The sequence below is a fragment of the Anguilla anguilla genome, chromosome 6, assembly GCF_013347855.1.
Source record: "Anguilla anguilla isolate fAngAng1 chromosome 6, fAngAng1.pri, whole genome shotgun sequence".
NCBI classification, from domain to species: domain Eukaryota; kingdom Metazoa; phylum Chordata; class Actinopteri; order Anguilliformes; family Anguillidae; genus Anguilla; species Anguilla anguilla.
In genome coordinates, this window is record NC_049206.1 from 20,945 (window position 1) to 42,599 (window position 21,655).

Consider the following 21,655-nt stretch of genomic DNA (forward strand, 5'->3'; position numbering starts at 1 on the left):
TTTTATGCTTGGATTAATTAGTAATTATATTTGATGCAACTTTAGCTATATTTCCATTACTTTTCCAAAACTTTTCAAAAAATATAATTTTCCATAACTTTTCCAGGGCCTGGAAATTGCATTTTAAATTTCAATGACTTTTCCAGGTTTTTCATGACCGTACGAACCCCGATTAAAGAACAACACAGGCCGGCCGGTAAGCGCACAAGAGCTCACGTTCAATCCACCACATTCCTTTGCAATATTGTAGCCGGTTAATAAGTCAACGCAATAAACATATCGTCTGCACGTCTCGCGTTCGCTGGGAAGTATGGCAAACACCTCATAGATACACAATAAACACGGATCTAGACTATGTCTATTATGGATCTATTTCAAAAAACGACCCTACCTTATCTACCGTACCTCAGCAAGATGGCTGGGGGGGGACTACCCCAGCTGGTTCTGAGCGAGGGGCAGGAATACACTCAAAGTGTATTCCTGCCTCTAACTCACAACCGTGGCCGATTTAGTATCTCCGATTAACCTGTATGCATGTTTTTCGGATTGGGGAAACCTAGGTGGACACGGGGAGAACATGCAAACTCCGCACAGAGCCGAGATTCGATATCACGACCTTCTTACTGTGAGGCGACAGCGCTACCCACTGAGCCACCGTGCCACCGATTACAATGCTTGCTTGGTAAACTATCAAGGATCATCAACGATGACGTGCCCTTAGCCTCATAGCTCCAGGCTAGCTCCCGTAATTAGTGCTGTTCGGTTGTTCCCGGTTTAGCAATGGCGACCTTCTACACCCGCTGTCAATAGGAGCTCCCAAATATAAACATCACTCGCGTTCATAGGATTTTCACAACGACAACGACAACGACTAAAGACTCAACCGGCAAATTGGAGAAAGGCTATTCATTACATGCCATGTGTATTTTTGCAACTACCAAGGTAAGAAAACAACTCTTAACTGACTCACTAGCTAATGCTAATTAACCTCAAATACTAGCCTCCGTTCTACATGGTCGCTAACATTAACTATCTGTCTAACGTTGGGTAATGCTGTGTGCTTCATCTGCTCTTCATTCTCTACCTACAACATTGTAACATGCTTTCTTAACCGCTGTTATATATCAGCCTTAGCTGTCGTTCAAGTTTTTGCTTAACTACCTAGTCAAAATTCCCTTCCGATATTGCTTGTGTCGACAGTGCTGCCACGGAAACCACGATAGATTTAGCCAGTCTAGCCACATCTATTCAAAATGTAAACGAGTAAGGCGTTCTTCACGGTCGGGAAAAATTTTATGACCACCTTAGTCTTGTTGTTAGCCACTCTTATGCATAGCACTTACTAGGTAGCTACCTAACGTTATTTTCTACGCCAAAATTATCATGGATGTGTAAGATGTGTTCACCTAAGTAATACAGACATTACCCTAACGAGACTTTTCATTGCATCTCTTATTTTATTTATTCGGTGTCCAATAAAGACAGACTGTCAAGGAGGTCGGCGTGACAGCCTGACAGTCTGTGTACTTTCCAGTAATGCACGCATTCACAAGGAGTCTGTTGCACACAGCTACAATTTCACTCAATCAACATGTCATATGCACCATTTTAAAGAAGAATCTTGCCGCCTAGGAGAACTTCGTCAATGTGGTCCAGGGTGTGCAAGCTTTATATTGTATTGTAGCTGTCTGTCACAGTTATTGCTTTATAAAATGTCTTGATAATCAGAATGATTGTTAACAGCCTGATTGTTGACAGGATGCAGGAGAGATGTGACCCCTGAGATCGCAATTTCCACTATCTCTCTCTCTCTCTCTCTCTCTCTCTCTCTCTCTGCAGCAATCCGCCAGGCCGTCTCCAGATCTCTCGTGGCACGCTACCGGAAATGTGAGCCGCCCTCACATTTACTCATTTTTTTTGTCATCTGTCTGTGTTTTTCATGTTCGCTTATGCCCGTGAGAGCTTCAAAGAGAATATTGCTATTGCTCGGCCTTTAAAATACTTCAATATTTTCATGCTGAAGGTTTACACAACAGGCATGGAATGTTGTCTGATACCTCCCTGGTTTGACAGTCAGGAGCTGGGCTTCCCTGGTTACAGAGTCAGGAGATGGGACTGGAAATAATTGAGGATATAGAAAAATAGCAACATTTTAAAAGAGTCCTGTAGCTTTAAGAAAGGGAGGCTCCCTACATAATGTGTTAGGAGGACTTGTTTTGCATCCCTAATTAGTTTTATTGGCTGTAACAGGTAGTAATGTCTTCAGATTATTCTGGAAAATAGTTAGCCTTCAACCGGAGGTTTACCAGTCTGTGACTTTGTTAGTGCAGCACCATGACATAGCAATGCGTGAAATATCCCAAACCTGTCCATGGTATTAAAGAAGAACACAGGCCAGTAAGCACAGAAGAGCTCCCGTTGAATCCATATGGCTTAGCAATATTGTAGCCGGTTAATAACTGAACGGTGAACGGCGGGTAGATATGGTGCAAAAGCAATAATTGATAAGTAGTAGACAATTATTAGTGAGGGTCAAAGCAGGTTAAAGAAACATGTTCCTAGCTGGGCTTGAACCTACGACCCCGTGCTCCAAAGACTGTAACCTTGCCCACTAGGCCACAGGCTGACTCACTGTTTAAAGTGGAAATGTTTCAGAGTAAAAAGGTATGGGTATTTTGCGTGTGTATGCGCGTTTTTGATTGGGTCGTGTAGGTGAAGATTTGGCTGGTGTCAGTGAAATATCCAATGGGGAGACATGTTGTTAGTGGGATAGGCAGCAGGAAAAATAAGAATGAGAAGAAGAAGAAGAAAGAGAAGAAGTAGAAGAAGAAGAAGGAGAAAACGCGAAATCTCCTTAGTTTGGGGCTTTATTGTGTGGACATGTGAAGTTGTTTATGAATTCTGTCTGTTGAAATGGGGTCAGAATGTACAGAATTTAATGTTTTTAAGGGCTGAGTGTCTGTGGCTGTTGTGGTTATTTCTGTGGGGAACCCTGAAAAGTGCCAAACTCTCGGTGCTGTATAGGTATGGGGCATGCCCCCACCAAGGCGTAACTTGGCGGGATGGCATACCTGCCATCCCAACCATTGAGATCAGGTTCAAGTTACATTTCTAGGTAGGCAATATGTGCAAGCATAATTATGGTACAGAAGATGAGACAAACATACAAAACTAGATACAAAAACATAAAAAGGGTGAAGGGTAGTTTCAGGACAGTAATAACCATAGACCAATGATTTCAACATTAATAGTGTTGAGTATTTTTTCTTTTTCAAGCGGTGAACTACATTTAAGTTAGGATCACCTTGGATCAACTTGGAATACAGTCACTCTTGTCTCAGGCATGTCTTGAGTGGGGAAGGCTGGACCTCAGGTTCTTCACTGGGGCAACAGTCATAAGGCCATGTGTGGGAGCTGAAAGGATATGAAATTGGACCAAGTAAGAAAAATACATTGTGTAACACACGCAGCAGGCTAAAATCGTAATTGTGTTTTGACAATGACAAACAGTCAATGAGCAAAGAGCTGTTTCCATAAAATATCCATAACTACCTTCATTCTGATCTTGTGCTCTAGTTTCCATTTGAGCTGTTGGTCCAAATGTAGAGAGCTCTGCAAAAGAAAATCAATTTAAGTCAGTATTTGGTGAAAATACAGAGAAATACTCTTGATTAATATTGATTACACAATGCACGGGCGCGAAGCCAAAGCAAATTTATTTATTTATTTAATTTTTTTAAGGCCATGATTACACCAGGTATAGAATAATAATGATAGAGGATATTGGTGAAAAAAAAGTTGAGTTTTTGTATTTCTAATGGAAATAATGTTTAGCTAAATGCTTTCAAAAGAGCGGAAAAATAGCTTTCAAAAGAGGCGCCAACAATGCTAGCTTGAAAAGGCTTGCTAGCTCCAGTTTGTCAAACACCAAAAACCAAATGAAGACCACACAACTATTTTATATCATATTTATGATGCATATTTTAACCAATATGTTGACATCTCAGTAGGACGTCAACAAGGTGAATTAAAGCTTTCAAAAGAGCACCACATACGTTAGATTTCAAAAGAGGCGCTGGCAACAATTCTAGCTAAAAGGACATGAATAAAGGTGCTTTACGGAGCGCCGTTTATACATGTCGAATTAGCTCAATTGTTAGCTAACTAAACAGGCCATAGCCGAGATCAGCTAGGTAATGTTAGCTGGTCTTACATTACATTTGCACTGGGCTATTAGCGTTACATACTCAAAGTAGCCAATATGTTATCTAACAGAACACTAACTCAAATTAAGCCCAAACAGACGCCATTTCACCTACTAACTTAAAGCATTAGCAACATTCACCTAGAACTGCAAACATGCATGTTCAAAGTAGGACTCCATCATTACATTGCAAATACTACTAACTGAAAAGATCTCCAATGCATTCAGTTCTTCTTGTTAGCTTTTATGGCGGTTGGCATCCAGTATTGTTGCATTAATACATTCAGTTAAAAATATAAAGGCATAATGAAACGCTTACCTGCTCTTGAACGCCGTCAAACCCAAATTTTTCCACGGAGAATTTGAAATCACAAGGACCTTCTTCCAAGAGCACGTCACAGCAACATGCGCATGTGATTGGATATACCGTCTTCTTCTTGTTTAACAGCGAGTGGTCCACAGCTTATTGGTGAATTACCGCCACCTTCTGCTCCGGAATGTGTATCAGACAATAGATTTGTGTATCAGACATGATATTTAACAAAGTATTTATTAATAATTTTATAGGGACAGGGACAATGGAAAGTAGCCAGCACAATCCCGCGGTGAAAGACTCCTCTCTTTCTCACCAGAACATACTCCCGTTAAATTATCAAACCTTCATCCCGGATTATAGATTGAGAGTTGTGCTCGACAGGCGTAGGCCCGTGCTTGGTCTCCCCCGACCAACCATGCAGTCTATGTACTGTGATGGGGGGAGCCATTGTAATATTCTACACCCTAACCCTAACCTAACAGGGGTCCCAGGAATGGGTGCACTATGACAAAGCTGTGCCCTACACCTAAATCATTATCTTTATATCTGCTGTCTTCTATTTTTGCTTTTCAAAAAGTGCATGAACATGTTAGGATTTCTTTTCCCTTGGAAAAACATAGACTGCAAATATGTTATAGAACCATGGGGGATTTTTTATATAGTATATTGTGTATAGGTATATGGTGGTAGATGTCCAAACAGATGCTTTTTAATGTGCTGTGCACATGCTGGCCCAGCTGTTGGAGTGGTTGGGTTTTCTGTGTTCATTGGCCACTGATTGACTTTATTATTCTTTAAATCAGTAGAGATGGATGTGGTTAGTTCAGCTGGGATTCCTATTGGCTGTCAGAAGCAGGCTCAGCATAACTGCATGTGTGCGGGCGTTTTATAGCTGTGCTGCAGGCAGGTGTGTGGGAGGGGTGATGGGCTGACTACTACTCCCAGCGGAATGGTTGCCATGGTTGCCAGTGATTGATAGCACTTTTATAGCAGACAGTGGGGCAGATCTATTGCTCAGAAGTACAGCTGTTCAGGAAGCAGGCCTGACTCCCAATGCCAGTCAGTCAAACAGCGCACATTTTAATCACAGAAAGATAGCCGGATCGCTCCACAGCTGTACCAAACCGCACACACCATGACTGTGGAAATATTAATGTAATCTCTATGGTAAGGTTAAGGTTAGCTAACCCTAACCCTAACCTCTATGGTAGGGTTCAGCAAGCGCTGGAGAAGGAAACATTAAAGGTGCAGTAAGTTTAAAGAAAATGAAGAAGAGAACGAGATTTAGGGGAAAAAATGATTCACCATCCGGTCCTACCCTCAGCTCTTCCTCCAAAGTCCCTCTCTTCGAACGCCTGACATCTAACACCGGAGAGAGAGGGAAGAAAGTATGGAGAGGAGTGCAGCACATCCTGTCTCCTTGCCAGGTAGTAAAGAAAACACATCATGACATCATAATGAACATAACAAGCAGAAATTGGCAGAAATTACTTGTGATGAAGTATTGCTGTCTAGGCAGCAGTAGATAGTGTTACCTGGATGTAGTAACAAAGCTAAAAAGAAGTAAGTTAGTGATAGACCACAGTCAAACTTTATTTAGAATTAAATGTTATTTTTTCCTACAGCACGTTTCACACATAACGACAAAACAGATGCTAGTAACTAAGTTACCTAGCGAGTAGTTACCTGGCAAGTAGTTACCTGGCAAGTAGTGACAGAACTGCTTTTGACATATTTTTCGCTGCCATTTTTGTTGTAGCAGCATTAGCTGTCTAGAATATCTGAACCTATGGTTTTTTACAGGCTTTAGTACTCAGTGCCATATCTCTGCTCTGGTCTCATCTGTGGAGCCCCTAACCCCACATTGTCTCCTCAGGCAGCTCTGAAAACACACAACAGGACCAATAGACAGGCAGGGAAGCTTCTTTGCAGAGAACTTTCCTAATTGTTTTTTAAGACCCAGATACAGCGAAATTTAGTGTGGCTGATTACAGAGCCTGGGGCATTCCCATCCAGGGTGGGATAAGGTAGGAAACCTGCACATTCCCATTCAGGGTGGGATAAGGTAGGAAACCTGGACATTCCCATTCAGGGTGGGATAAAGTAGGAAACCTGCACATTCCCATTCAGGGTGGGATAAGATAGGTTTGGAGGGTGTTGGTGGCTGACTGGGGAACATGGAGGGTTTATTAGTCTGAATTCTAGGAATGTTCTTATGGTTAAATATCTACAGCCTGTTATCCTGTTATTATGCTGACATTTCTGTGTAGTTATGGATATTTCCTCTCTCCAAACATTCATAATAAAATATCAAATTTTCACAAGAAAGACAGCAACACTTTAAAGACTTTGGTTGTACGGGTGGAATTTGTCTACTCAAACTTTCAATGCTGTAAAACAGTACTGTTACTTTGTGCTTACAGTATTCTTAATGTACAGTATTCATACTCTGGAAAGGAAAGGACTCAAACTGAGATCAGTGGCGAGTCCACCAGGCGGGGTTCTGAGCAGCCATCTCATTGCGGTTATCCTCTCTGCTTCCCATTCCAATACAGCACAAAATGAAAGGAGCACAGCGTGCCCACTCTTCTTTTAAACAAGACCAGGTTAAAACCTAGTATACGGCTGGACCTAACTGTTTCCTCTGGGATGTTTTTCAGCAGCGGGGGGAAAGGGTTTTGTTGTACCTGGGCGGTACGCGGGTGCCGCCGACGTCGGAGTGAATATCAATAGGTCATTTAAAAATATGAAATAAAATGACACTTGACAGCAAAACAAACATTAGAACATATTGTTGACATCTATTTATTCATACATAATGCCTCTTTGAGCCACTACTTGCAGATGGCACTGTATATTAGCCTCAGTGGCAAAGTTTGCAGCCTGGCTGAGAGCCATGGGTGGAACCTTGTCTTGTCTACCCATTTAGGGTCTCAGGCTGATAGCCTGTGCTTAGTCTTCATTTTTTCTCCTCTCTCCTGTCCTCCTCCACGCTCCTCACCACTCATCTCTTTCTGCCTTCTCTCCTGCTTCACTCTGCTCTCCTGCTCCACTCGCCTCCAATACTCCTGCCTGTCTAATTGTCTAATAAGGTTACATTTGAGAATGAGTAACATTAGATAATTCTTTCACATCACAAATAGTTGATCACGCAATCAGTAAGAACATTGAAATATTGTAGTAGCCACCACTAAAGTTACATATTTTAGAACTAGAAGGCATTTCCTTCCCTTCAAAACTTCGGGGCATAGCTAAGAACCTTGAGACCCTCTCTAGCGAAAGTAATGTTAGAGCGAGAGGACATACTCGACCACACAAGGGGCGGAACGCGTATCGACCACCTGAACCACTAGTGTATTTACTTTGTAATTTATTAGAGAGAACTGGACATCGTTACCTATTAAAATGTAAGTCCTGTAAAAATACACATAATAAACTGTCTAAATGTGAAAAACCAACTTCATACATATACATTTAGTTATATTAATACAGTCTTATTTACTATATCAACTTTAAGACAAGAAACACGCTCAGAATTATCTCATCGCGACTCACTAAACCCAATGGCACAGATGTTGCTTCATAATTTCAAACTGCTTACCTAATGGCTATTTTGTGTCCTGCGACTTGGGTTACAACTGGGAATATGTACGGATTCCTGAACGTGCCGATAGCGACCACCCTTTCTCATATTAACCTCAAAAATGCAAGACAGGACACATATACAATATGCTAGCAAATGAATGTCCCATCAAGTTCCATTCATTTATATAGGGTGGTCGATACACGTCCCCTTAGCAACCAAAAGCTAGCGCTGGGCCACCTTTGACTTATTTGCCGGCACTGAAAACAATCGTGAAAGTATTGAAAAAATAACCACTGGAGGATAACCAGGACATTTTTTCCTATATAACTAGGTACAGGTTGTTACCGATATTTCGCCTATTTCATATATAGTTGCAAATCAGTTTACATTACCTAGCTAACGTTAGCTGGAACATTATTTCACGATATATTATTAATATTAATAAGAATTAGTTGGCCATGAACATCAATAGAGAATACATTGCGAACGTTTATTTAAACTGTAAAATCTATCTAACTTAACGTTAGCTAGTTAAATCTACTTTTTTTCTTGTTCTCCGGTAACATAATCCTATCCTCTGCCCTGTTTGTCACTCTGCCTGAGGAGAAAATGCTGTACTCGTGCTGTTGTTTATTGGTTTTCATGACACACGTGATCCGGGCGACCAATGGGCGACCAACTTCATCACTCAGTCACTCAATCAGTCACAGACATTTGCGTTTGTAGGGCTGGTCCCACTGTTGCGGTCCAGCCAAAAATTATACAAAGCATGTATTTTTTTCAATCGTTTAATTGGCACAACCAAACCTAAATACCTTCAAGCCATAAGACAGAACTTTTTCTTTAAAAAAAAACATTTAAAAATGGAATTTTACATTTGAAAATTTTTGACACAAAATATAAATTACACAATAAAAAGGTAAACAGATTAGTATATTCACTCTTAAACTGCTTTCATGAACAATGGGAACAAGAACTCACAACATGAATGGCACATAAGTCAGACACTACAGCTGTGACAAAACACATTACTACTTCCTAGGAAACATCTACAGGCTCTGCCTGTGGGGAGGGGAGAGGGGGGGGTCATGGCTTCACTGGCCAGTCAGTATGACTGAAGGAACACATCCACTGTGAGCAACAGCGAAAAGAACGGGACTTTGTGCTGGTTGGCAGAGCTGGAATGTATGATGGAAAGTCAGCAGTGCTTTCAGTTATAACTAATTAATTTGTTTTTTACATGTTTACATTTTTTAGGCCCTAAACAATGATATGTTTTAGAAACATTGCTATGAATCTCTGGGCTTGGTGTTGTTAATTTGGTAACAAATGCCCTCTATACATGCACACACACACACATACACCATCCATGCACACACTTACGCACATGAGCGTGCACACATACACACACAGAAATTCCACCCCACCAGTGTATGCATCAGTTTGGTCAGTGGTGGGGTGAGGAGGGGGGTTGGGGAGATACTCCCTCCAAGGAGTCATAGACAGGAACAGTCTGAACCTGCCAAAGTTCTGCTCAAGATTAAAGCATATCTACAGCATGCAGCAAAATGCATCACCACCCTGCAAATACACACTGTCTGAACTGCGCTCTCCACAGAGAAAAGCCTACCTGACAGCACAAGGGGCAAACTGACTGCACTTTCTCAACAAACAAACAGAAAGACACACACGCACATAAATCTACACATACAGTATATAATCTTACCACATTGCTGCATTGCTCAGTTGCATTACCCTACCAAAGGCATGAGGGCCATTTGAAACAGGAAGTTTTGGAAGTGTTAACTTCCTGTCAGTAAAGTTCTCAGCAGCTCCTGTTCTTCCCCACAATGGGAAGAGCATTTCTCCACATCCTATGAGCTGTGCTGGATCTCTGCCGGGGCAATCTTCATCACCGTGGTCTTCAGTGGGTGATAGCGCCCCCGCCAGGTCTTCCAGAACATGCCCTGCTTCCACTGGTGTCGCGGCTTCGATGGCTGCCCAGGGACGTAGCGGCCATTAAGGTTAGAGTGCTCACAGCTGCCAAACCACCATCCGCCTGCAGGAGTGAAAGAGCAGCACTTTAGTCAGATGATCAGACTGCAGGTGCACAGAGAGCCAGGTGCCACGCAGCTGTGGTTTGGAGCACATACCTGACAGCAGCTTGGCACAGTTGCTGTCGGCCTTCTGGTCATTGTCATGGTCACGGGTAGAGAAGAGCAGGCCAGAGGGCTCTGTGCTCAGAGCAGACCCCAGCCCCCCGATGGTCGTGTCTTGCAGGTGCAGGGCATAGGCTTTCTCCTCCCCATCTAGACGGAAGACATAGCGGATGGACTGTGCAGCATCCCTCCAGTCGGACAGTGCCACCTGCAGGACATACTCCCGGTCCTTAATGATGGAGTGAGTCTTCTCCAGCCCAAGCCAGAACTCTCCTGAGGAGAACAGGACCAAGGAAGGGTTAACGCTGCTCATCCCAATGCAGACACGAAAATCCACCCCTGCAATGTCCCCACAATTACTGTCCCTGCAATGTCCCCACAATTACTGTCCCTGCAATGTCCCCACAATTACTGCATTACTGTCCCTGCAATGTCCCCACAATTACTGTCCTTGCAATGTCCCCACAATTACTGTCCCTGCAATGTCCCCACAATTTACAGTAAATATTTTTACGATAAAATATAAATGTGATTTAGTCACAGACAGAAATGTGATAATGCCTTCAGGAGCAGGGCTTAGATTGCATTTCGCCTGAGAAGATTCAAAAAGGATTTAATGAGATGCTATTAATCGTCTCGTCCAGCTTGTGAGTGGGGGTTCACATCATGTCGATGTAAGCATGTGGCCCGATCACACTGCGCTATACAAAACTCCCTATACCAAAACTTGGGGGAAATTCTGAGGTGATGCGTGGTATGACGTGTGTGTACCTTTCAGGTTGCCAAAGCCATTGCGATACGCCTGCCACTGCTGGTCAAAATCCACCGAACCATCCTGCCGCCTTTGAATGACAGTCCAGCCACCTTCTGCGGAACAAGACCAGGGAGCACAGTTCACATTATCTGTGTGTGTGTGTGTTTGTGTTGTGTGTTTGTGTGTGGTATGTGTGTGTGTGTGTGTGTATGTGTGTGTGTGTGTGTCTTTGTGTCTGTGTGGTGTGTGTCTGTGTGTCTGTGTGTATGTGTGTCTTTGTGTCTGTGTGTGTGTATGTGTATGTGTTTGTGTTGTGTTGTGTGGTGTGTGTGTGTGTCTGTGTGTGTGTGTGTGTGCGGTGTGTCTGTGTGTGTGTATGTGTTTGTGTTGTGTTGTGTGGTGTGTGTGTGTGTGTGTGCGGTGTGTCTGTGTGTGTGTATGTTTGTGTGTGTGTCTGTGTGTGTTTTTGTGTGTGTGTGTGTGTGTGTGTGTGCTGGATGTGTTTTTGTTTGGATTGGAAGTTTGCCCCAAACACCTCCACCGTATCATATACTCACCAGATGTCATTTCGCAGAACACCTGGAAGGGCTGCGAGCCAGCCGGCTGGAGGGTGTAGACACCGCTGCTGCGCTCCCCTCCCAGGAAGAGCTGGTGGCAGTCGGAGGCCACCTCTGAAAGGACACAAAGGGAAATCGCAGTGAGCATGAGCACTTTCTCACCTGAACACCTCTCTGTCAGCCCCTGCAATAGGATGACTACTGAGGTCTGACATTCCAAGAGGAGACTTTTGTATTCACCTGCATAAATTAGCAGTTTATTCCAGTCTCACCATTAAAATGAACAAAACAGAAAAAGCCTGTTGTGGACACAAATAACAGTTTGGCAGGTCAGAGTCCAGCAGAAAGCTGAGGTAACAGGTTCACTTTGCTGCCCTCGGTTAAAGCGTTTGTGGTTCCTCCCTGGTTTAACCCCTACTTGACACATGACTAAAATTTTACCAACTTTCTCCTGTTTAGCTGTTAGAGTCTTTCAAGTCAGTGCTACCTGATAAAAACAAAAACAAAAGGCGCTTTCCTCAGGCAGTGTTTCAATAGAGACTTTGTACAGGATGATTCTCTTCTTGTCCTTATTGGGTTCAGAGCATGTCTTTAATATGACACACACAGAGACACACACACACACACGTACACGCACAACAACACACACAGACACAAAGACACTCACACACACACACAATAACACACACAAACACAAAGACACACACACACACAGACACAAAGACACTCACACACATACACACAGACATACACACACAGACACACAGACACAAAGACACTCACACACACACACAGACATACACACACACACACACACACTGGCTTATCATTAGTAGTGTAGTGTTTACTCCAGTGGTGAAGGCTGTCCTGTACAATAAGGGCTCTTTATAGTAAACATGAAATGAATCCCAGATCTCACACACAGCCTGGTTTATTGCTTACAGAGACACCGGTCAATTACCAACCCTTAAGCTAACTGCTAACCCTTCCACTAACCCTCCTGCTAACTACTAATCCTTCTACTAACCCCAGTGATAACTGATAACCCTTCCACCATCCCTCCTGCAAACCTTCTCCATTGATTCCACAAACATACAGACTCATACACAGACATACACACATCCACACACACACATACGCATGCAAATACACACTCTCTCTCTTGTGCTTGCAAAACAATGTTGGCAGCACCGCAAATAGGTACCTTTTAAAAGAGAGAGAGTCCCCGGAGCAGTGTGTTTGGGGAGGGGGGGTTAGGGTTAGGGTTAAAAGAACCTTTTAAAAGAGAGAGCCCCCAGAGCAATGTGTTTGGGGTGAGGAAGTCCCAGGAATGGCTATGTGGGGGGGGGGGGGGAGGGGGGTTGTTCAACTTTGTCCCAGTTCTCATCCCCACCAGCTGGAATGTTTAGAAAATGTGTATAAGGAGGGGGCTGTCTGCTTCTCACAGAACTGGGGGAAAGGTTACACGTTCTTGAGGGATGACTTTTTTGTGGAGGAGGCAGTGTCTTTAAAACAACAAAGGAAGTGTGTACAAAGGTCACAAGCTTAAATCCCCCACCCCATCCATAAATCTTTTGGCACAGCGCCAGAAAACATCACGTTCTGCATTTCCCCCTCCCCCCCCCCATAATCTAACCCTCCTATTGTGACTGAACTGTGACGCTGATTTAGCGCCATCTGAGACGAGTGAACTTTCACCCAGATGGGCTGCAGCCAGAAGGGCTGCTTTCTGCACCACATTCCTCAGCTCTCGCTGTCGTCACTCTTTCTGCTGGAGGCGTTTGTGATGTTCTCCCTCACTGTTCACCCTCTACTGCTCTGGCTGCCCTTTCACCCAGTTACGGCCGTGCATTCAGTGTTACATTCACACTACTATTATTTCAGAGTTACAGGGGCTCACAAGCGCACTATAGTGAGTACAGGGACTCACAAGCACACTATAGTGAGGACAGGGGCTCACAAACACACTATAGTGAGGACAGGGGCTCACAAGCACACTATAGTGAGGACAGGGGCTCACGGGCACACTATAGTGAGGACAGAGGCTCACAAGCACACTATAGTGAGGACAGGAGCTCACAAGCACACTATCGTGAGGACAGGGGCTCACGGGCACACTATAGTGAGGACAGGGACTCACAAGCACACTATAGTGAGGACAGGGACTCACAAACACACTATAGTGAGGACAGGGACTCACAAACACACTATAGTGAGGATAGGGGCTCACAAGCACACTATAGTGAGGACAGGGGCTCACAGGCACACTATAGTGAGGACAGAGGCTCACAAGCACACTATAGTGAGGACAGGAGCTCACAAGCACACTATCGTGAGGACAGGGGCTCACGGGCACACTATAGCGAGGACAGGGGCTCACGGGCACACTATAGTGAGGACGGGCTCACAAGCACACTATAGTGAGGACAGGAGCTCACGGGCACACTATAGTGAGGACAGGGACTCACAAGCACACTATAGTGAGGACAGGGACTCACAAACACACTATAGTGAGGACAGGGACTCACAAACACACTATAGTGAGGATAGGGGCTCACAAGCACACTATAGTGAGGACAGGGGCTCACAGGCACACTATAGTGAGGACAGAGGCTCACAAGCACACTATAGTGAGGACAGGAGCTCACAAGCACACTATCGTGAGGACAGGGGCTCACGGGCACACTATAGCGAGGACAGGGGCTCACGGGCACACTATAGTGAGGACGGGCTCACAAGCACACTATAGTGAGGACAGGAGCTCACGGGCACACTATAGTGAGGACAGGGACTCACAAGCACACTATAGTGAGGACAGGGACTCACAAACACACTATAGTGAGGACAGGGACTCACAAACACACTATAGTGAGGATAGGGGCTCACAAACAGATAGGGCATGCCACGCAACTGGAAGAGAATAAATAAAATTACATAATTTTTCCTGCCTGTAAACTCTCAAAACAAAAATGTGTTAAAACAAGACTCAATACATCATTAAAACAACTCCATATGTAGTTGAGGACAGCATGATCTGAATTAAGAAGTCTCCCTTTGTAACACATAAATTGTATATTTGAAACGCAAAAATTGTAACTTTGATACAAAATGTATTGAAAGTAACACGAAAGTAGTAACAAACAAGACCAGGTCAAAACTTAGTATATGGCTGGACACACATCTGACCAATGGTATAACTTCATAACTTGGCTGACCAATGGTGTAACTTCATCACTCAGTCACTCAGTCACAGACATTCGCATTTGTAGAGTTTGGCCCCGCTGTTGCGGTCCAGCCAAAAAGTATGTTGGATACAACACCTCCTTTTTGAGAGTGCATCTAAAGTGCTGATGGCCTGAGGTTGGCACTCAGCTGCTGTATTGAAACAGTTCAGGTCCTGCCCGCTGTCTGTTAATACACTATCACTGTCTGTTAATGTACTATCACTGTCTGTTAATACACTATCGCTGTCTGTTAATACACTATCACTGTCTGTAAAGACACTATCACTGTCTGTTAATACACTATCACTGTCTGTTAATGTACTATCACTGTCTGTTAATGTACTATCACTGTTTGTTAATACTTATTGATCACAGTACGACTCACTCATTTTAAAGCAGTTATTGATCACAGTATGACTCATTGGTTTGAAAAGCACTTATTGATCACAGTATGACTCACTCGTTTTAAAAGCACTTACTCAGGGGTGGATCGCTTTGCTCAGTGCTGTCATTCTGGGTGTCTTCCTCTGCTTTGCGTCTCAGAAAAGGCCTTGCTTTCCTCAGCTGGATCTGTTGATCACCATAGTTACTCGTTAACTTTCTGTTCGTTGCTGTCATCTGATTTTGGAAAATGTTCACACGGATCGAACGGAAAAACAGGCCAGGTTAGGTTGTTTTGTACCTGGTTCTTGAGGGTCCGAATGCGCACGTTCTGCTTTTCGAGTTTTTCTTGCTGTTGGCGGATTCTTTCCACAAGGTCATCAATCCGCTTGTTCTGTGTCTCCAACATCCACTGAAGCCAGGACAGAAAGGTAACTTTGCATTTGTCTGAAGAATTACTGAAGGACCCTTTATTGTAACATAAATGCTTTACAACTTAATATATTTGTACATAGCCTAACATTATTAATTTTTCATTTGAGTATCTAGATTTTTTGTAAACTAAACAAACTAAAAAGATAAATAAAAATTTAATTTTTATTTCTGTGATTTGTTGATGATTATAAGGAATACGTTTTTATTTTATTCAGCTCTACTTGGTGCTTGCAGACAGAGCTGCTGTTATGTAATAGCGAGGTTTATATAAGTTAGCCACAGAGCCTCAATTTCAAACCTGCTCTTCAATCTGTGTCCTTAAATAGACTGAAAGTGTTATTAATGGAATTACTCTAGTACGGGACAAAGGTCTGGCCATTTTTCATTTCTAGTCCATGTGAGAGAAAGCTGTGTAAAGAGAACTCATTGTGGGATGTTACACATTTCTGGAACGTTTCCTGCAGTTTCTTTGTTTCGTGATGCTGAAGTGCTTCTGTGCATGTGTTGCATGTAGTAAGCACACAGACTGCAAGCCCCACAAACACGCCCACTCGCATAGTGTCCTGTTCCAGCTCTTCTGAATGTACCATCATTTAGCCTTTCTGTTCATGCAGGTATGATGTATTACCTGTTTTTGCTTTCAGTGATAATATAGTTGTATTGAATTTTGTTTTTCATTTTCTGGTCAACTGTACCCTATTGTTGTTAAACTCTTATTGTTCTTACAGGTACATCTGAAGGATTTAAATGCTAAAAAATAGTTTTAACCCTTTTGAATAAACATGGTCTGCACTTTTCTCATTCAGTGCTCAGGGATGGCAGACGAGGGCTCGTACCTGGATGGTGCGATGGTCGCTGTAGTTTCCGTTGGCGACCCCCATGTCCTCCCTCTGCAGCATGCCGTCCACCTTCTCCTCCAGGCGCGCCACCCTGTCACCGAAGCGCTGGCTCTCCCTGCGCAGCTCCTCCGCATGCTGGCGCAGCTGGGCCGAGGCATTGAGCACACGCTCCTCGCGCTCCCGCAGCACCCCCGCGCCCCCCCGCAGCGCCACCCCGTCCCGCTCCAGCCGCTGCGTCTGCCGGCCCAGCTCCGCCACCGTCCCGTCGAAGGCGCGCAGTCGGGCCGCAATGTCCCGCACCTGCCCCTTGGTCCTGTCCACGTGCTCCTTCAGCCCCTGCCCCAGCTGCAGCAGCCCGTGGGCGAGCACGTTCACGTCGTCCCAGGAGGCGAACTGCCCCCGGGTGTCCTTCGCCCCCCCCGCCCCCTTCCTCTCCAGGGGGAAGCAGCTGGCGCTAATGGCGGCCAGGACAGTGAAGCACAGTGCCAGGGCTGGACGGGTCAGTGTGCCGGTGCTCATCTTGCTGTTGCTCAGGTGCTTTTGGGCGTCGGTGCGGGTCACAGTACTGCTCTGAGCTCACAGGCTTTCTGAGTGCAGCACAGCAGAGGAGTCTTATACTTTCTGAGCTCCCGCCAGAGTGCCGCTCTGATTGGCTCCCCAGAAAGGGGGCATGTCCTGCTCAGATTTCTCCCCCTCTGGCAGTTAACTGTTTCAGCACACAGGACAAAAGACCATAATGCAGCCCAGAAGCCGCGTGGTGAATGAAATGCTATAGAATCACGTTCATTTACAGATTGAGAGTGAGCTTAGTCAAGATAATAGAACACAAATGGAATGAAAAGAACATGAACCAGAGTTTTGCATCTTTAAATACATTTAAAACTGTGGAAAGAAAAACATTCTTTTTATTTTAAATGCCGGTAGAATTATTCAGTGTTTATTCAGCCCACTTCACATTAGCCATGTATATGGACATAATTTAATGGTCATATATATATATATATATATATATATATACATATAGATAATCATGGCTACTCAAGCTACCTAACTGCTTTTGAGGAGGGAACTCCTGCTCTCAATAATTTAAGAAACCAAAAATTTGTTTTCTATCAAAAGGACTATTATTTAGATTGTTAACTGTTCAGTTATTTTACTGCTGTATAGATTTTACATAGTGGATATCATGCACCCTCTCTCTCTCCATATACATTTATGCAATTGCTTTATTTTTAAGTTTAAGATTTACATATTTATTATTCCTTCCTTTTTATAGTAATAGAATTGTATTCCAATTGTCCGTGCTGATTCTGGATTCTGGAATTACATTATGTTACAATACATTGTCTTATGATTCTCCCGTTGGGTCATAAGTTCAATAATGAAATTCCAAATAGCTTAAAGATGAAAATGAGAGGAATTTTGGTTTAATGGATTGGGTTGGGGCGACATAGCTCAGGAGGTAAGAGCAGTTGTCTGGCAGTTGGAGGGTTGCCCGTTAGATCCTCCACCCTGGGCGTGTCGAAGTGTCCCTGAGAAAGACACCTAACCCCTAATTGCTCTCAATGAGCTGATTGGTACCTTGCTTGGCAGCCTTTCACCGTTGGTGTGAGTGTGAATGGGTGAATGACATTAGATTACAGGCATTTGGCAGACGCTCTTATCCAGAGCGACGTACACCAAAGTGTATAACCATAACCAGGAACAAGTGTGTCGAAAACCCTGAAGGGAAGTATTGTTCCAAGTGCAGGGAACAACCGTATAGTTTAACTTGGAATGAGAGGCATCATTTGTAAAGCACTTTGGATAAAAGCACTATATAAATGCAGTCCATTTACCATTTAATGGATGCGTGTGATTGTTGGCAGGAAACAGACTGTGCAGTCTGGACTGGTTTAATAGATGCGTGTGACTGTTGGCAGGAGATGGACTGTGCAGTCTGGAATGGTTTAATAGATGCGTGTGACTGTTGGCAGGAGACAGACTGTGCAGTCTGGACTGGTTTAATAGATGCGTGTGACTGTTGGCAGGAGATGGGCTGTGCAGTCTGGACTGGTTTAATAGATGCGTGTGACTGTTGGCAGGAGATGGGCTGTGCAGTCTGGACTGGTTTAATAGATGCGTGTGACTGTTGGCAGGAGACAGACTGTGCAGTCTGGACTGGTTTAATAGATGCGTGTGACTGTTGGCAGGAGATGGGCTGTGCAGTCTGGACTGGTTTCATAGATGCATGTGACTGTTGGCAGGAGACAGACTGTGCAGTCCGGCCTGTTTGGAGAGTCGGGGTATGTGGGGAGACTGAGGGAGCAGTGTGAGAAGTAGGGGAAAGTTCAAGCCCGTTAAATATGACGAAACTGAGGCTTCCACAACGCACAGTGAATCAGCGGACACTGAGAAGTTTAACCCTTTCTGGTCTCCCTTACCCTGCAGGCTATTTGGGTGAAAGGTTACAGCCGGCTGTAAAAACCACAACACTGACTGATCCAGCCTAATTCCACAGAATTTTACTAAAAGAATCCACTGTTTTAGCAAAAGAGGCACTAAAGGTTGACAGATTATTAAAGATTATAGCTTTTTAATACAGATAGGATTCAATCAGTATAAGGCACTCTCTAGTGTCGCTTTTTTATCGATCCGGAAGCCATCTTTAATTACGCACATAAAATAAGAATGACTGATGCTAATTGTGGAGGTCACACACATCTTTTAGGGAGTCCCAGACTACTCACCTAGGGATGGGGCTTGTATTCTACTGATTTTGAACGTTGACATTTGGCAAACGTCACCTAAAAACAGGGTGGGGTGGACAGCAGGCCCGGCTTGAGGGGTGTGGTGGGAACACATTCACTGTCCTTGGGGTTTGCTGATTCTCTTTAACTTCCTGAATTTTACATGTTTTCCTGGGAAGGTGAGGGTGGGGTCAGGGTGGGGTTAGGGTGGGGTCAGGGTGGGGTTAGGGTCAGGAGGGAAGAGATTGTCAGCATTTGTTGCCTCTACAAGGTTGCCAGTGCTTTTTTAAGGGACAATTTACTCAAATTAATTTTTTTTAACCTTTTCTTTAAATGTTAGAAATGTTTTTAAACCTGACAATGATAGCTTATGCGACTGCTTAGCCAGTGTGACTGCTTAGCCACTTGAATGAAGATGCTTATACAAATTTGATTATTCAGTATATAAGAGATTATATCATCATGTACATGTTGTAATTGCACATGCCACCTATGAATAATTCATTTTTGCAAACAATTGTGTTATTATTATTATCATTATCATTATCATTATATAGAAGTTTTAATGTAGGTGGTTGTGGCCAAAGAGTTAAGTTTTGTTTAATCAGTTCACAACACATTGTTCCAAAAACATGCAGTGTTAGAGGGGTACACCACAGTTTGTGAAATGCAACAGTTCTTTAACCCCTGTTACCCCTGGGGGGCCACAAGGACAAGCAGGGGGTAGGAATGGAAGAAGCAAACATAACCCCCTCTCCTCCCCCACAGCCTGGAATTAGGCAGGATTGCGCCGCCTTCTGGGTGCTGTGCACAGCCAAGCATATCCCACACCACAGCAGCCTGTGAGCACATCCCACACCACAGCAGCCTGTGAGCACATCCCACACCACAGCAGCCTGTGAGCACATCCCACACCACAGCAGCCTGTGAGCATATCCCACACCACAGCAGCCTGTGAGCACATCCCACACCACAGCAGCCTGTGAGCACATCCCACACCACAGCAGCCTGTGAGCACATCCCACACCACAGCAGCCTGTGAGCACATCCCACACCACAGCAGCCTGTGAGCACATCCCACACCACAGCAGCCTGTGAGCATATCCCACACCACAGCAGCCTGTGAGCATATCCCACATCACAGCAGCCTGTGAGCACAGCCAAGCACTCATAGTAAGCAGGTGAGTATGAGAGTCAGGTAATTAGGTGAGTACGCTAGTGCTTCTCCTACATTCTGAGCCACTTTGGAGGACCTCTAAACTACTTTAATGCATGGTACTGAATAGAGACTGTACTAAGTACAACACTGCCCTCTCCTGGATAGAATGAAACACTTCATTCCCGTACCTCCAGGATTATGTCCTGCCTTATCGCTCAAACTGTGACCCTGACATAAAGGAACACAGATAACAACTACTGATCTCACTACAATCATCATTTATTCTAGTTAAGAATTAAAATCTTACTTTTTGGAAAGCTATGATGACACAAATTAAACACTGCAACAATGAAACAAATTCATTATCTTCAGATCCACTCAAGTCAGACTGGGCAGTCTGTAAGTATTTGGACAGTGACACAATATTTGTCGTTTTGGTTCTGTACTCCAGCACATTGTATAATGCCCTGGTATCCTACGAACATCCACAAACCTTGCTGTGCGTGATTTCATTGAAAACTACTTTCTACTTAAGTACACCAACTCTGCGCAGTCTCAACCAAAGCTGGCCAGGATTCAGGGACGCAGTGTCAACATTGTTAAAACAAAATGGCTCTTAACCATCGGGGAGCAGTAGGGAGAAGTGCCAAGGCAAGTAGGAGGGATGAGCAGGCCAGCACAGGGAGGGGGGAGTCAGGTCCTCAGAAGCAGCAGCAGAGAGCAGGTGGGGGTGTAGTCCTGGACTGTGGCCTAGCGGTAAACCAATGGCAGATCCCTGAATTTGATACAGGCATTCCCCCCCCCCCCCCCCCCCAAGTGGAGGGAGCACGGGAGGGAGGTGTCATGGGAACATGAGCTCAGACCACAGACAGATGCAGCATGTTATCCTTAATTATCCTGTAAGTCAGACAGATACAGCATGTTATCCTTAATTACCCTGTAAGTCAGACAGATGCAGCATGTTATCTTTAATTACCCTGTAAGTTAGACAGATACAGCATGTTATCCTTAATTACCCTGTAAGTCAGACAGATGCAGCATGTTATCTTTAATTACCCTGTAAGTTAGACAGATACAGCATGTTATCCTTAATTACCCTGTAAGTGCAGCATCAGCACATGTTACAACAATCAAATGAACATAAGCTTTTTTGCAATTACTTTCATATTAATTATTTTCTTATCTATATTGTGTTACAGTGACATAATATTTTCTATTAACATAACAGAAGGATACATACACTCATTGATAAAATAATCACGTCATTTTGCCATTCATTGCAAAATTTAGTCTCAACAAAAAAAATATTCTA

At 44.0% G+C, this 21,655-nt stretch overlaps 2 protein-coding genes across 2 annotated transcripts in view; one reads left to right on the top strand and one right to left on the bottom strand.

Moving 5' to 3' along the window:
* The first annotated feature begins 245 nt into the window (after nt 1-245).
* Nucleotides 246-21,655, top strand: part of LOC118230150 (KN motif and ankyrin repeat domain-containing protein 2-like) — a 35,415-nt gene continuing 14,005 nt past the window's right edge. Inside the window, exons 1-2 of the mRNA XM_035422960.1 lie at nt 246-942; nt 1,840-1,887. The gene's annotated coding sequence lies outside the window, so the exon portion shown is untranslated. The remainder of the gene's footprint in view (nt 943-1,839; nt 1,888-21,655) is intronic.
* On the bottom strand, nt 8,879-17,054 carry LOC118230151 (angiopoietin-related protein 4-like). Its single transcript, XM_035422961.1, has 7 exons — nt 16,453-17,054; nt 15,483-15,593; nt 15,280-15,370; nt 11,577-11,690; nt 11,037-11,132; nt 10,260-10,538; nt 8,879-10,165 (listed from the first exon to the last, which is right to left on the bottom strand). Exons 1-7 carry the CDS (start codon nt 16,972-16,974, stop codon nt 9,981-9,983), a joined length of 1,398 nt encoding a protein of 465 aa, XP_035278852.1. The 5' UTR covers nt 16,975-17,054; the 3' UTR covers nt 8,879-9,980.